Source organism: Martes martes (assembly GCF_963455335.1).
Source record: "Martes martes genome assembly, chromosome: 3".
NCBI classification, from domain to species: Eukaryota; Metazoa; Chordata; class Mammalia; order Carnivora; family Mustelidae; genus Martes; species Martes martes.
In genome coordinates this window covers 141,868,044-141,882,207 of record NC_137890.1, presented here as the reverse complement: position 1 = coordinate 141,882,207, position 14,164 = coordinate 141,868,044, and the positions used below count along the sequence as shown (strand labels likewise).

The window sequence follows — 14,164 nt, the reverse complement described above, 5'->3', positions numbered from 1 at the left end:
CTTCACACGCACACACAGATCCCAGGGGGTGCTTCGGATTCTAAAGACTTCCATTACCACAAGCAAAGACACTCTAAGAATACCACTTTGCTCAACTAACATCCTCCTCAGAACTCAGCTCCTCAAATACAGTAACTTTTGTGCCCATGAAACATTACAAAGAGAGCAACGATTATTACTAACCATAATGGTGGGGGGGGGCGGGGGGAGAGAAGAGAAACTCTTTATCGATTCAGAAGTACATTCTGAAAGAATATAAAAATGAGAATCTGAATACCTAAGGACAGAAAAGGCAACTGAGAGGACTAATTCTTTCCACCACAGCTGTTGGCTCTGTTCATCAAATCCAAAAACGAGTTTTAATATCAGAACTTACCCGTATCACATCAAGCATCCTAAATGACCCAGTTCAAAATATTGGGGCCCTTTTTGTTAGAAATCGTTTTTATTTCTTTTTTAAATAAGAGTTTTCTTACTACAAAATGGACAACAGGCACATACCAGAGCCAGATCCAGAGGCAGTCACATCATAAATCAGATCTTTGAGAGTTTTTCCAGCATTTACCAGATTGCACTCGGAGAGGGGTTCCTCCACATTCTGTCTCTTTTTCTTCCTGTTTGTGCACGGTCGACCTTGGCATGCCCAGATGGTCAGAACTGTGGCCAAGGACAGGAGGCAGACTGGCACAGTAATGACAACGGTCAACTCCATGGGTCCAAGTTTGGGGGCATTTGGAGATGCTTCAGTTAAAAAAAAAAAAGAAAGAAAGAAAAAAAGAACATGACCATACATCAACCCATTTAAGGTACTCTGGAAATTGGAAATGTGATCACCAAAACCTCACATCTTTGATGTGGAGCTACACCCTATGCACTTAGGTGAGTTAGTAAAGATTCTCTGGGGGATAAGCAAAGCTGGGGAAAGAGACTTGAGGTCAGGATGCACCCAGAATAATTATGCCAGGTGAAGATGGGAGCCAGAATGAGGACCATGGAAAGCACCAGTGCATGGGATCCTTTTTAAATCCTCCAAGGCATTTGACATTTTTCTACTATCTTCTTCCCATTTTTCAGCAGTCCATCCTGAGAGCACATTCATTCATTCACGCCACAAATAATTACTGAGCTCCAGCAATATGTTGCCACTATTCCAGGTGCTGGAGATACAGTGGTGATGACAGCCAAATCCTTGCTCTCGTGGTGCTTATGTTCTCATACACCCACTAAACAGATGGATATGCGATACCCAAGCAGGAGGCCCTCAGCGTTATGATGAAGCAGAGGGGAAAGCGCATGACGCCGGGGTGCCCCTTAAGACAGAGTGCTCCCAAAGGCTACTCTGGGAGGGGGCAGGGAGAACAGCAGGAAGAGCCCAAGGAGGTGTGCTCTGGGCAACATGGAAGCAAGCATACACCCCAAGATGAGGTCCACTCGGGCTGCTCAGGAATGATCCCTGCCTAGAGTGCAGTAAGTGAGGAGAAAGGCAGAAGACAGTAGGAGGCAACCAAGGGAAAGAGCATGTGGGGTATGGTAGGCTACGTGAAGGACTGTGTATTCTATTCCAAGCAGATGCTGTCTTGGGACTTGGAGCAGGCAGACTAACTACGTGATCTCACTTCCATTCTGCAGGGCTGCAGAGGGGCGCAGGAGTAAAAGTGAAGAGACCCATGAGATCATCCAGGCAGGAGGGGACAGGATGGTCTTGGCTGAACTCAGTCTGAAACAGGAGCACTTCCTTCTCAGTTCCCATTCATTCTCTACACCCCTTTACTGTTTTGTTTTCATTCCTGGGTTGTATCACTGTCTGACACATCATATATTCATGTATTTATTTATCTGTTATTGGATTCCCTCCAAAGAAGGTGTGCTTGGTGAGAGAAAGAACTTTGCCTGTTTTTCACAACTATATCCCCAGTGTTTACAACTGCAGATGATTAATAGTTTTGAATAGCAGAACCACTAAAAATTCTACTAGTTTTGTTCTTAATAGGTAAGGGATAAGATTTTAAGTTTTGGAAAAATAAACCTAATAATTGAAACCAAGTAACATAAGGATATAATTTCCGACTCTAATATTAAAACACAGATAGCCACTTTTTCCAAAGCTCTCCTTGCACCTAAGAAATCTTTTTAATTTAGGGACAATAGTGATCCATGAAAAATCTACGATGGCAGATATTTTCTGTATTTTTCAAAGAAATTATTTTGACACTTGAAATGAGCACATAGTTCATTTTTAATTTGTTCACTAGACATCCTCGGGATCGATTTAATCTTATCTCCATATCCTATCATTAGGGATCATGATTTTTTGTTTTTAATAAACCCCAGGAAGTATTTGATAGGATACAGGAACAGAACTCTGGCATCTTAGCTTCTCAGACATCAAGGAGACATAGAAGAACGCAGGCTTTGGAGAAAGAGAAGCAAAAGTAAGCAGACATTTTCTCCATTTGTGGCTCTAATGCCTTGAGCAAACTACACCCTTCCTGAGCTGACAAGCATTCCCAGAGAGAGGGTTGCAGACATGCATGGAAAGCAACAGCACAACAACTGCCCCTTAGAATCTAAACAAATGACGGTGATGATGGACTTTGTGAATTAAGCCATTCCTCAGACTTCCTTCTTTGCAATGACAATCCTGAAGAGTTCCTTATATTAAATGCATTTACATTTTACTTACAATATGTCAACCGGAATATATAAGTATAAAGGCAAAACAAATATTTAATTCTCAAGGAAAAGGAATTGAATTCTTCAAAAACGTGTTCATACAAGTATGACTATAATCCTAAAAATAGTTGTTCTGTTCTTAAACCCATAAATCAAAGAATTAAAAATGTTAAGAGAACTCTGGAAACAAACATTATCCATACTTTTCAACTTTGCCCTGGGAATTCTGGCAGATCATCAACTTTCCTTCTCCAGAGTGTTTCAGTATTCCTCTGAAGTCATCAGGAGTTGTCCAGGTGCATATGAGAAGAACTTGGCCTTGAATGTTCTCATGACAAGGTGTTAAAAGAGTTCTTTGATTTGACTTTGCTTTAGAAATCATTAACCATAGTACTTGCAACTTCTACCATTTGCTATTATAAAAGGGTTTTATTATTCATTTCACAATGATCTTTCAAACACACATTTCAAGTTGTATCTATATCTCTAGGTCCTCACAGTGGTATTCTAGGAATTCTATGAAAGCCACAGAAAGCACTTAATCTTTTGCAACCTACATAAATATCTCACTTAAATATGTTTTTAAAACAAAAATAAAATTTAAAAAATAAAATTCCACTATTAGATCCATTTATATGGCTCTATCTTATTTCAATATATGTTATCAGGAGCTACCAATATAAATATTAGAGTTAAAAAGCTTATTGATTGTCTTCATTTTGGTAGCTCTACTAAGCAGAGCTCAGATCATTACTATGGCAACCAATAAAGAGGCGAAAGGTCAGTAACCCTGAAAATAGAATATTCTCTATAAAATTGCACTGCTCTAGTGAAGGTTACTGCTCTCAGAGATGTTTATTACAGATGAGCAATTTTTCTACTTTTGTGAACAAATTTACTGATGGGAGTTAGTAATAAAAAAAGATTACTCAGCTAGAAAAAGGCTAGCAACAACATCCAGAAAGAGCTCCTTAAACACTGAGCAATTTTTAAAGCAAACATTTGTAAAACTATCTTCTAAACCAAACGTTGACTGTAATCTCTATAGGAGATAAATGAAGAAAAACTGTAGTCTCCACCCAATGAGTCATAGCAAAAGAGATAGCAGTGCAGCTAAGAATACATTTTAATAAGTTACCTTTGATGAGCGCATTACTTTTTCTAGCAGGTTTTACATTCTCGATCATAGAACTCTCATTATTCAGTAATTTCCAATCTGAGATTGCCTATGCCAAATGAAATGCACGCTCCATATTACAAGCAGCTCCATGGGAGAATGTGTTAATCCCAAAAGTGAGGTCTGGGGAATGCTGCATTGTTCGTTCACGTAATTTCACTCTCCAGCAATTAAATAGAATAGATGGGGGGAGGGGGCAGAGAAAAGCTCTAGGTGAGAGCCTAGGTCACAAAGATCTCCCCTATATAAGCTCTATAATACACTGAACCAAAACAACACAAGGAAAGGAAGTATTAAGGAGGCAGGGAGAAGGACACATTGACCCAAATGGGGTGGAAGATTCTGGACAGCTGAAGAGAGTCATGTGAAAGGCAGACGAATGTAAGAAAGTAAGATAAGACAAAATAATAAGAACCAAAAAGGAAAAAAGGGGGGAAGGAAGAAAGGAAGGAAGGGAGGGAGGGAGAAAGGAGTAAATTTTTTTAAAAAACATTTTCTGTGTGTGTCTGAACTTTGCAACTTCCACTAGAGACCTGAGTAGAACTGTTGATGGTGAAAGTCAATGATCATTGCCACTGCTCAAATTTCAGAACTATTTTCAATGCCTCAACTTCTTCTAGGACAGCACCTCCTTGCCACTCCCTACTTTCAGCTTTAGGGAAGCAATCCTCAAGATGAAAAGAAAAAGATAATACGGCCATGATCCCCATGATCCCCAAGTTTCCTCCCCTGCTGACCTCTTCTCTTTCCTTATTAAAAATCATTTTTATAAATAATGATGTTTGTAAGATTTATATGACCTTTAAATTAATTAATTTATATCTCCTTAGTTTATGCTATTAGTAGGATGACAGAACTAAGTGGAGCTATGGACTAGATCAATAGCTTCAAATAGCCCATATTGATTATTGGTATGGAAATCTTGAAAATGTCTATGTTCCATGTAAAGTCACATTTCATTATATTTAAGCACCTTTCAACTGATTAGAAACTAAGACATTACAGTGGAGTGAGGAACAGAAACTCTTTGAGAAGGGACATCTGGGTGGCTCAGTCGGTTAAGCATCCAATTCTTGGTTTCAGCTCAGGTCATGGTCTCAGAGTTGTGAGATGGACTCCCATGTCAGGCTCTGTGCTGGGTATGGAGCCTGCTTAAGATTCTTTCTCTCCCTCTCCCTCTGCCCCTCCTCCCACCCTCTCTCTTAAAAAAAAAAAAAAAAGAAAGAAAGAAAGAAAAAAGAAACTCTTTGAGCAGAGAATCACTGAAGACATTCGCACTGGCTGGACAGCTGATGAAAAACAAATTCAGGCAAAGAAATCAGAGGTCTCCATCTAAAATGAACTTTTAACAAAACTTTGCAGGGTTAGTGCTTCCTTCCCAGAAGCTGTTATAGGAAATAACCTATAGAAATTGAAGAGGATCCAAAACACCCCTAAAGGAACCACAGGCTAATTTAATACTAAAACCACTCTTATTCCTTTTATTAAAAGTTTTGCCCCAAATGAAAAGATACCACCTTGCAAAATTGTAACCATGAATGTATAAATATCAAGTCTTCAACTGCCTCCCCTCCCCTTCTCCCTACAAGAGGAAGCATTTCTTTTTCCAGCTTGGAGCATGTTCTCAGGTAGTAAGCCAACGAAAACAGACAATGCTGCTTGAGATGCCTTCTGAAGGGTATGCTTCTGTCCTGGCATGTGCAAGAAATGCCACCAGGGCCAAATGAATGCTGTGATGCATCTACCTACCCTATAAACCCTCTATGACACAGGATGTGACATTAATGAAAGGGTCTTTGTTTAGTTTAGTTCATAGGGTTCTGGGGGAAATCGTGGAAGTAATATCTGCAGCTGAAACAAGAGAATACATTGCCTCTAAGATGTTCAAAGCTACCTTGTTAATTAGCTCAACAAGAATAATATCTTTTGCCAAAAAGAGGAAGACATGTAAAGCACTGAGAAGTCTCCCAAGTCTTGATGATGAACCTCTTTGAACCTGCCATTTCAAATCATCCTTAAATGTGGATACCATCATTTCAAACATCTGCTTGATGGTAATGAAAAGACATTTTTGAATTGGTTTCTTGCTGCTCTACTGAAAGACTGGATCCAAATGGATTGCTTTGTGTAATGCTGCACTGAGAACAACTCTCTAGGGCAGATGCCCGAAAATGAGGCACAGTCCACATCCTTATGGAATTTAAATTCTACTAAGGAATATATGATCCGCCTAGGGAAAAATTCCAAAACAATTTCTACAGTAAAAATATAAAGACAACTTTACATAAGAGCAAGGCAAGTGGGAGATAAGAGAAAGATCATGATGAAGAATTCCATTCATGATCAGTCCAATATAAAACCACATGGAACTGCACTTACACATGTGGGAAGTGAATGGGTCTCCGTTGCTAAGTCAAAGACACTGGTTTTATTTGTCTAACATTCTTACGTTATTCCACATTCACAAATTACAGGCAGCCCCCCACTCTCTGGAGTTTTTCATAGCTTCCTACTTCTTCACAGTGACCCTTATAAATGTCATCAGGAATAATCCAATGAGAAGTGAGTTCAGTTAGATCCCTCCAACATACTCCAATACAAGGAACAGCAAAGGGCCACCCTTCTCCATGGAGTAAGAATAATCATGTTAAACAGGTTATTTCTGATCAACAGGAACCTCAAGGACAGGACAAGGGGAGAATATCACCTAATCTAGAGATTCAGCGGAGCAATGAAGGTGACAGAAATAACGTGAGAAGTATTTCTGCCTTTTAACTGAATCCAATGAGCTATTGATGGGGCCATTCCATTGTTCAGTGCTCAGTCTACGTATGGCTGTTTCCATCCACCATCTTCCCCTGGAATTATTTCATGATTTTATGGCATGCTGATCGCACCACACATAAACGTATTTATTTCCTGGCAGTTCTCCTTGTGTTGCTGGGCTTCCGGGAATATGTAAGGAACACTGGGTATCTTCAAATCTTCTCTTGTCCACTTTTGTCTGAATTTAGAATAAAATTGTTTCAATATGTTAAGGAATTAGGAATGTGAGGTTGAAGAATATCACCTTTGGCATGGGATCTGTGGAACCTCGACTTCAGGGGAGATAAGATTAATAAAACGTAAGAAGGAGGGGCCCCTGGGTGGCTCAGTGGGTTAAGCCTCTGCCTTTGGCTCAGGTCATGATCTCAGCGTCCTGGGATCAAGCCCTGCAACTAATAAAATATAAGAAGGAGGATTTAAATCAGCTCCACAGTTGTTCTTTACTTCAGAGCATGCACCCAAAGATTAGTTTATTATCTGTCATCAAAACACATATGATATCATACAATACATATTTGTACATAAATTAGGTAGTAATTACTCAAGGAATATTTCAGTGCTGTTTTTTTTTTTTTCCTTAAGCCAACCTTTTACATGGAAAAAATGAAAGACCCTTGGAAGTAGCACCTGTCTCTCCTATCACTGTTTCCCCGCTCATAACAAAGCCTTGTTCAGGGAAGCCATTTAAAAACATTGACCACAGGGCGCGTAGGTGGTTCAGTCGGTTCAGCTGCTGCCTTCAGCTCAGGTCATGATCCCAGGATCCCGGGATTGAGTCCCACATTGGCCTCCCTGCTCAGCGGGGAGCCTGCTTCTCCCTCTGCCTCTGCCTGCCACTCTGCCTGCCACTCTGCCTGCTTGTGCTCTTTCTCTCTCTGACAAATAAATTTAAAAACAAATAAACAAACAAAAACACCAAAACATTGACCACGAGCTAGAAGTTACAATTCTCTGTCCTGAAGTTCCTGCTACTATAAATTCTCCCACAGCAAACATACTCACACAAAGCAGGTTTTTCGCTTGGGAAAAAGACTGATGCGAGATCATCCTATTTTGACCCAACCCAATGTCCTATACAGGATAATCACCCAAAAAGTATTTCAGCAAACAGGTAATAGTGTTTACATAACTGAGAGAGTAGAGGCTCACATTGGGTGAAATCCTCAATTTAGAACTGGTTATAAATTTTACTTCCAATTTCCCATTACATCCCTCTGAACAAAATTTCGTAATTGAAATCAGTGTACTTGTTTCCCGAGATAGGAAATGCTTCCTATATTAGACTTTAATGCACATCTTTGACTTCTTTGTATGCTTATATTTCATAGCATTTTCTCAAATATAAAAATCATAGCACCTTGCAGTTTACGGAGGGGAAAAAAAAGAGCCCTGTCTGGCACACCTGTCAGGTGTGCACTGAATCCTCAGAGGATAAGCTATAAATGGATTTGCTCCTGTGATGGCAGAACAATTCCACAAGGGGTCCCGTGAGTATTTCTCAGCAGGTAGATGTCACCTTACACTGACTCGAGCAATGAATTGGTTTAAAATAGAAAACCATAAGAAAGTTTGAAAACAACAATGAATTTTTTAAAGGATTGTAGATCACAAGACGTTTAAAGTCCCAAAAGAATAATACGATCAGAGTCTGCAATTTTTATAATTATAGCATCCTTTGAAATTATTAATTTTTGATAAATCTAATTGTAATGTTTTGGCAGTTTATCTTCTTTCCGATATAATCCTTCAGTTTGGTTTAAATGAAAGTCTAATTTAGACATGTACCTAATCAGTATGCATTGTTTACCTACCCTGACTGATATAAATAATCACTTTCCCTTTTTCTCTTTACACAACTGAGAACAGAACAGGAAGGTGGAAATTGTACTGAGGTTAATAAAGCACCCAATATTTTCATGTTGTGCATGTCTTTTCTTTACTAAAACCAATTATTTGGAAAGCAAAAAATATAATAGCATTATTAAAATAGCGTATGAAATCTGAAAGGAAATTATTAGTACATTTACCTTTTCAAGCGCTGTATGTTTGGGTAGCAAAATGGGAACAAAGATACCTGGAACTTGGATGTTTTTGTTGAATAGCCGATTTCCATATGAAAGGTGGTAATTAGTGCAAGCCTGAACTAAATAGCAATTCCTATCAAAATTAACCCAGTAGGGATGCCTGGGTGGCTCAGGTGGCTAAGCTTCTGCCTTTGGCTCAGGTCGTGGTTTTGGGGTCCTGAGATCAAGCCCTGCACCCAGTCCCACCACAAGCCCCAATGGGCTCTGTACTCGGTGGGGAGTCTGCTTGTCCCTCTCCCTCTGCTCCTCCCTCTGCTCCTCCACCCACTCGTTTTCTCTCTCTCTCTCAAATAGATAAATAAATAAATAAAATACTTAAAGAAAAAAAAAAAAAAAAAAAGCTTGCTAGATACTGCTAGATACTGCCTGAACGAATAAACAGGGAAAGCCTGTGTCCACTAAGGAAGAATGAATTACTTCTCAGCTGCCACCAAAAGATAAATGAGGAAGACATCAAGGGTGCCATCCCTGATTTTTCAAAACAAGACAGATATGGAGAAGTTTTATATGAAGACTCTGAATTTTTAACAATGTAAAGAAATTTGTGTTTCTTCCCTTTTCCAGAAACTATAGGTCAAACAAAACCTGTGAACCAGATATAACCCATAAACAGGTAGAACTCTGGATGACAAGTTTTATTGTTTCTATGTAATTAGAATTGGGTTTGGCTACAAATAACAGAGGAAACCGGACAGAAGTTTCCTCAATCATGGAAAGGACACTTGAAGATGAGCAGTCCGATGGGAGCAGGTGACTCCATGAAGTTTTCAGTCAGGCTCCTGTCAGTTCCCGTATCGCCACCCCCATGGTGCCTCCTCACGGTCCAAAGGCAGCCACTAAAACCACCTTCACATCCAGGCATCAGGATGGATGTGCCAGTTCTAATGGACTCCAAAACACTCACATTCATCTCATTTGCCAGAACCTAGTCACATGGCCACACTTACTTGTAAGGGTAGCTGAAAACATTGCCTATTAGGGGGACAGCTATATTATCAGCAAAAGTCTAGGTCCTGCTACAAAGTCAGTTTTGGAGGAAACAATATGTGTTTGAAACACTTATTTATAGGCATAATATACTTTGATCTATTAGATTTTCTCATTAGAAAAAGAACATACGTGTGAAGAAACAAATCAGACAGTACTGTACAAGAATTGATAAGGAAGGAGTTACCTAATGTCCTCAGCTGTTCAGCACTCCAACACCAACTCAGATGTTCATAGAATGTGTAACCTCAACCCAAACATTACCCTGAAACTTGATGTTTTGTTCTTCTTTTGTTGTGAAATATAGTGAATATACAGAAAAGTACACAGATTATACAGGTTGAGTACAAAAAGAATGATAAACTCCCATGCATCACGTCTCCCCGTCCCCCTTCCCCTTTCCCCCCTACTCTGAGATACCCCCAAACGGTCACAACCTAATTTCTTAACCAAGGGTAACACTTATCCTGATTTGAGGAATAATGATTTCCTTACCCTTGTACTGTGGTTCCCAGAATCCCTTCTCTTATATGGTTCCAGGTTCAAGTTGGCATATTTGCATACATGTTCATAAATATGAGTGGCTTGTAATTTCCTTTTCTCATACTATCTTTGTTGGGTTTTGGTATCAAGAGTATGTATAAAATGAGTGAAGGAGTGTTTCCTCTTTGTCTGCATTTTGTGTGAGATTGTGTGAGATTTATCTGTTCCTGGAAGTTTATCAAAATTTTCTGATAGCCCTCATGGGCTTTGAAATTTTCTTTCTGGATATACTTTTCCTACCTTTTTCAAACTACTGATTCAGATTCTTTATTATCATAATACTACTCAGATTTAGTAAATTACAATCTTCTAAAAAATTAGAAGATTTTTTTTTGTTTGTAAGCCATCTGGTTTCAACCTTATACAGTCTCACTAATTATTTATCCACTTGTTCTAGGAATTACCAAGACTGTGGCATACTAAAATCTCCCCCCTGAGATTGTGGACTTCTGTATTTCTCCTTACAGATCTCAAATATTTTCTTTATTTTCGAGTTCCATTCTTAAGTACACAGAAATTTAAATGTATTAAGAATTCCTAAAAAAAAAAAAATCCTGGTAAATTGAAACTTTAATCATTATAAAATGACCCTTCTTAACTCCAGGAATTTTTTTTGTCTCAAAGTTAATTTTGTCTGCTCTTAATATAAACTAACATTTTTTTGTTTTGTTTTGTTTTCAAATATGTATGGTTGGGGCGCCTGGGTGGCTCAGTGGGTTAAGCCTCTGCCTTTGGCTCAGGTCATGATCTCAGCATCCTGGGATTGAGTCCCGCATTGGGCTCTCTGCTTGGCAGGGAGCCTCTCTCTCTCTGCCTGCCTCTCTACCTACTTGAGATCTCTCTCTGTCAAATAAATAAATAAAATCTTTTAAAAAATAAAATAAAATAAAATATGTATGGTATATCTTTTCCATCAAAAACCACTTCAACATTTCTGTAAACTCTCATTTTTAAGACATTTTTAAAACAACATTTAATTGGATTTGTTTTCTCCAATCTGGTAATCTTTGCTTAGTCTATTTACATTAAATTATTTTTGTTTAATTATTACTGACATTTGGATATTTTCTTTTTGTCACGTCTGTTGTTTGCTTCTTTTTCCTCTCTCTCACTCTCTCTCTTTTTCTTTTTTTTTTTTACTTTTTTTGGATAGATTTATTGTTCTATTTTTCCAACTGTAGATGAGAAGGAACATAGTCACCACTCTTTCAGAAATAATTTAGATATGACAACAGGGACACTTGAAAGCATAAGGATTAACAATATTTTTATCCTCCTCCTAGACAAAACAAGGCCCCTAGAAAAGTTTAATTCCATTTATGTCTCTCTTGAGATGTATAGTATGCTATTTTTATCCTGAATGACCATTTTATCTTTTTTTTTTAACTCCATAGGACATTGCTGTTGTTGTAGATTAATATTCTTTAAAATTAGTCATATATTTCTCTCGCGCTCGCTTTTTTTTTTTTTTTTTTTTTTTTTGCTTTTCATTCCTCCTTGCATGCCAGAACTTTGGTATAGTTTTTTGTTGTTGTTGTTTTTTGTTTGTTTGTTTTGCCTGAAGTACATCTTTAGAATTACCTCTATCAAAGACTTTGATAATGTGAAACTCCCTTATTTGTGTTACTTTGACAATGTCTTTTACTTAACCTCATTCTTTAAAGGTATTTTTGCTGGGTAGAATTCTGGGTTACCAGTTAATTCCTTTTAGAATATTGAAGATGTAATTCCACCTTTTCTCTCTTTGCTTTTTGCTATTGAAAAGACAATGTCAGTTGTTGTGTAATTCCTTTGAATTTCATTTACCCTTTTGTCTATCAGCTTTTAGTGTTTCACTTTGTTTTTGGTGTTCTGCAATTTTACAGTGCTAGGTAAAGGTTTAGCTATCTTTTTATTTCTCCTCTTGATATTGATTGAATTTCTTAGATTTATAGATTGGTGTTCATCAATTCTGGAAAATTCTGAGCTATTACTTCTGCAGAGACTGCTTTGGCCCAAATCTTTCTCTCCTCTCCTATGGACCATTGTGTAAAAGCACATGTTAAACCTTTTTATGTGTTCCTCTATTTGTCATCCTCTCTTCTATATTTTCCATTATGTATTCTCTGTCTTACTCCACACAAAATAACTTCTGACCTGTATTTCAGATCCCTAATTCTCTCCTTATACTAATTTCTATTAAACCTATCTGTTAAGTTTTCAATTTTTGTTACTATATTTTTAATTTTTAAAGTTTTATTCTGTTATTATTCAAATCTGGTAGGTCACTTTTTCATAATATCTTCTTTAGAAGTATTTCCAGACATTTCTGCAAAGAAGACATCCAAATGGCCAACAGACCCATGAAAAAGTGCTCAACATCACTTGGCATCAGGGAAATATGATCAAAACCTCAATGAGATACCACCTCACACCAGTCAGAATGGCTAAAATTAGAAAGTCAGGAAATGACAGGTGTTGGCGAGGATGCAGAGAAAGGGGAACCCTCCTACACTGTTGGTGAGAATGCAAGCTGGTGCAGCCACTCTGGAAAACAGCATGGATGTTCCTCAAGAAGTTGAAAATAGAGCTACCCCACAACCCAGCAATCACACTACTGGGTATTTACCCTAAAGATACAAATGTAGTGATCTGAAGGGGCATGTGTACTCAAATGTTTATAGCAGCAATGTCCACAATAGCCAAACTATGGAAAGAACCTAGATGTCCATCAATAGATGAATGGATAAAGAAGATGTGGTATATATATAAAATGGAATACTATGAAGCCATCAAAAACCCAAAATCTTGCCATTTGCAACAACATCTATGGAACTAGAGGGTACTATGTTAAGCAAACTAAGTCAATCAGAGAAAGATAATTATCATATGATCTCATTGATATGAGGAATTTGAGAAATAAGACAGAGGATTATAGGGGAAGGGAGGGAAAAATGAAACAAGATGAAACCAGAGAGGGAGACAAACCATAAGAGACTCTTAATCTCAGGAAACAAATTGAGGGCTACTGGAGAGAAAGGGAGTGAAAGGTTATGGGGTGGCTGGGTGATGGACATGGGGGAGGGTATGTGCTATGGTGAGTGCTGTAAATTGTGTAAGACTGATGAATCACAGACTGTAATCCTGAAATAATACATTATACATTAATAAAAGCAAAGTTTTTCCAAATTTGCCTTTTTTTTTAAACTTAGAATAGTTGGTCTACAATTATTTTCTGCTAATTCCGATATACGAAACCTTTGTGATCTTTCTGCTGTGTGCTCTATTCTGCTGGTTCATGCATGCTGCCCTGCACCCCCCTGTGCTTGGGAGCTTATTCTTCACTATGTACTGCTCACGTCCTTGAATAAGCATCTGATTTATCTGCTTGAGACCTAACATTAAAGTCCCCTCCTCTAGAGAGCTGGTACTTTCTTCTGGCAGACTTGGGGGTACTAACAGTCTGTGACTACCTTAAAGAATGTTTGTTCCCTGGAGAGTCCTTGTACGACTCAGGCAATGGGAACATAGGCCTGTCCAAGCTATATTCGTAGCTTCTCAGGGACAGGTTTTTTGTTTGTCTTTCATTTTCCCTCTCTGCCTAGTGAGAAGGCCAAACCTCCTCCCTGGGGTTAAAAGGAGACGGGTTTGTATCTTGTTTAAGCTTGCAATATACAAAGAGACCTTTGATATCTCTGCTCAACACAGTGCCTTCTATTAGACAATCCAATTTGACCAAATCATGTTTCTTGACCATCGTCATCCTTCAAACCTGAGATCCCTGATAATAAAACCCAACATTTTCCATATTAGAAAAAGCAGACACACGTGAGGAAAAGAGTCTTAGCTAAAAGTACCAGAAAGTTACATAATAATATCTTAATAATAAGTGTGT

General features: G+C 38.3%; 1 protein-coding gene across 3 annotated transcripts in view; it reads right to left on the bottom strand.

Annotated features, from left to right (window-relative positions):
- The window catches only part of ACVR1C (activin A receptor type 1C), a gene marked incomplete at both ends in the record, with an annotated part of 71,955 nt that overhangs the window by 16,983 nt on the left and 40,808 nt on the right, over positions 1-14,164 (bottom strand). Inside the window, one exon of one of the 3 annotated variants that reach the window (XM_080798996.1) lies at positions 502-741. The exons of the other annotated variants lie outside the window; for them this stretch is intronic. Coding sequence (XP_080655122.1) covers positions 502-741 — 240 coding nt within the window. The remainder of the gene's footprint in view (positions 1-501; positions 742-14,164) is intronic. 3 annotated transcript variants of the gene reach the window in all.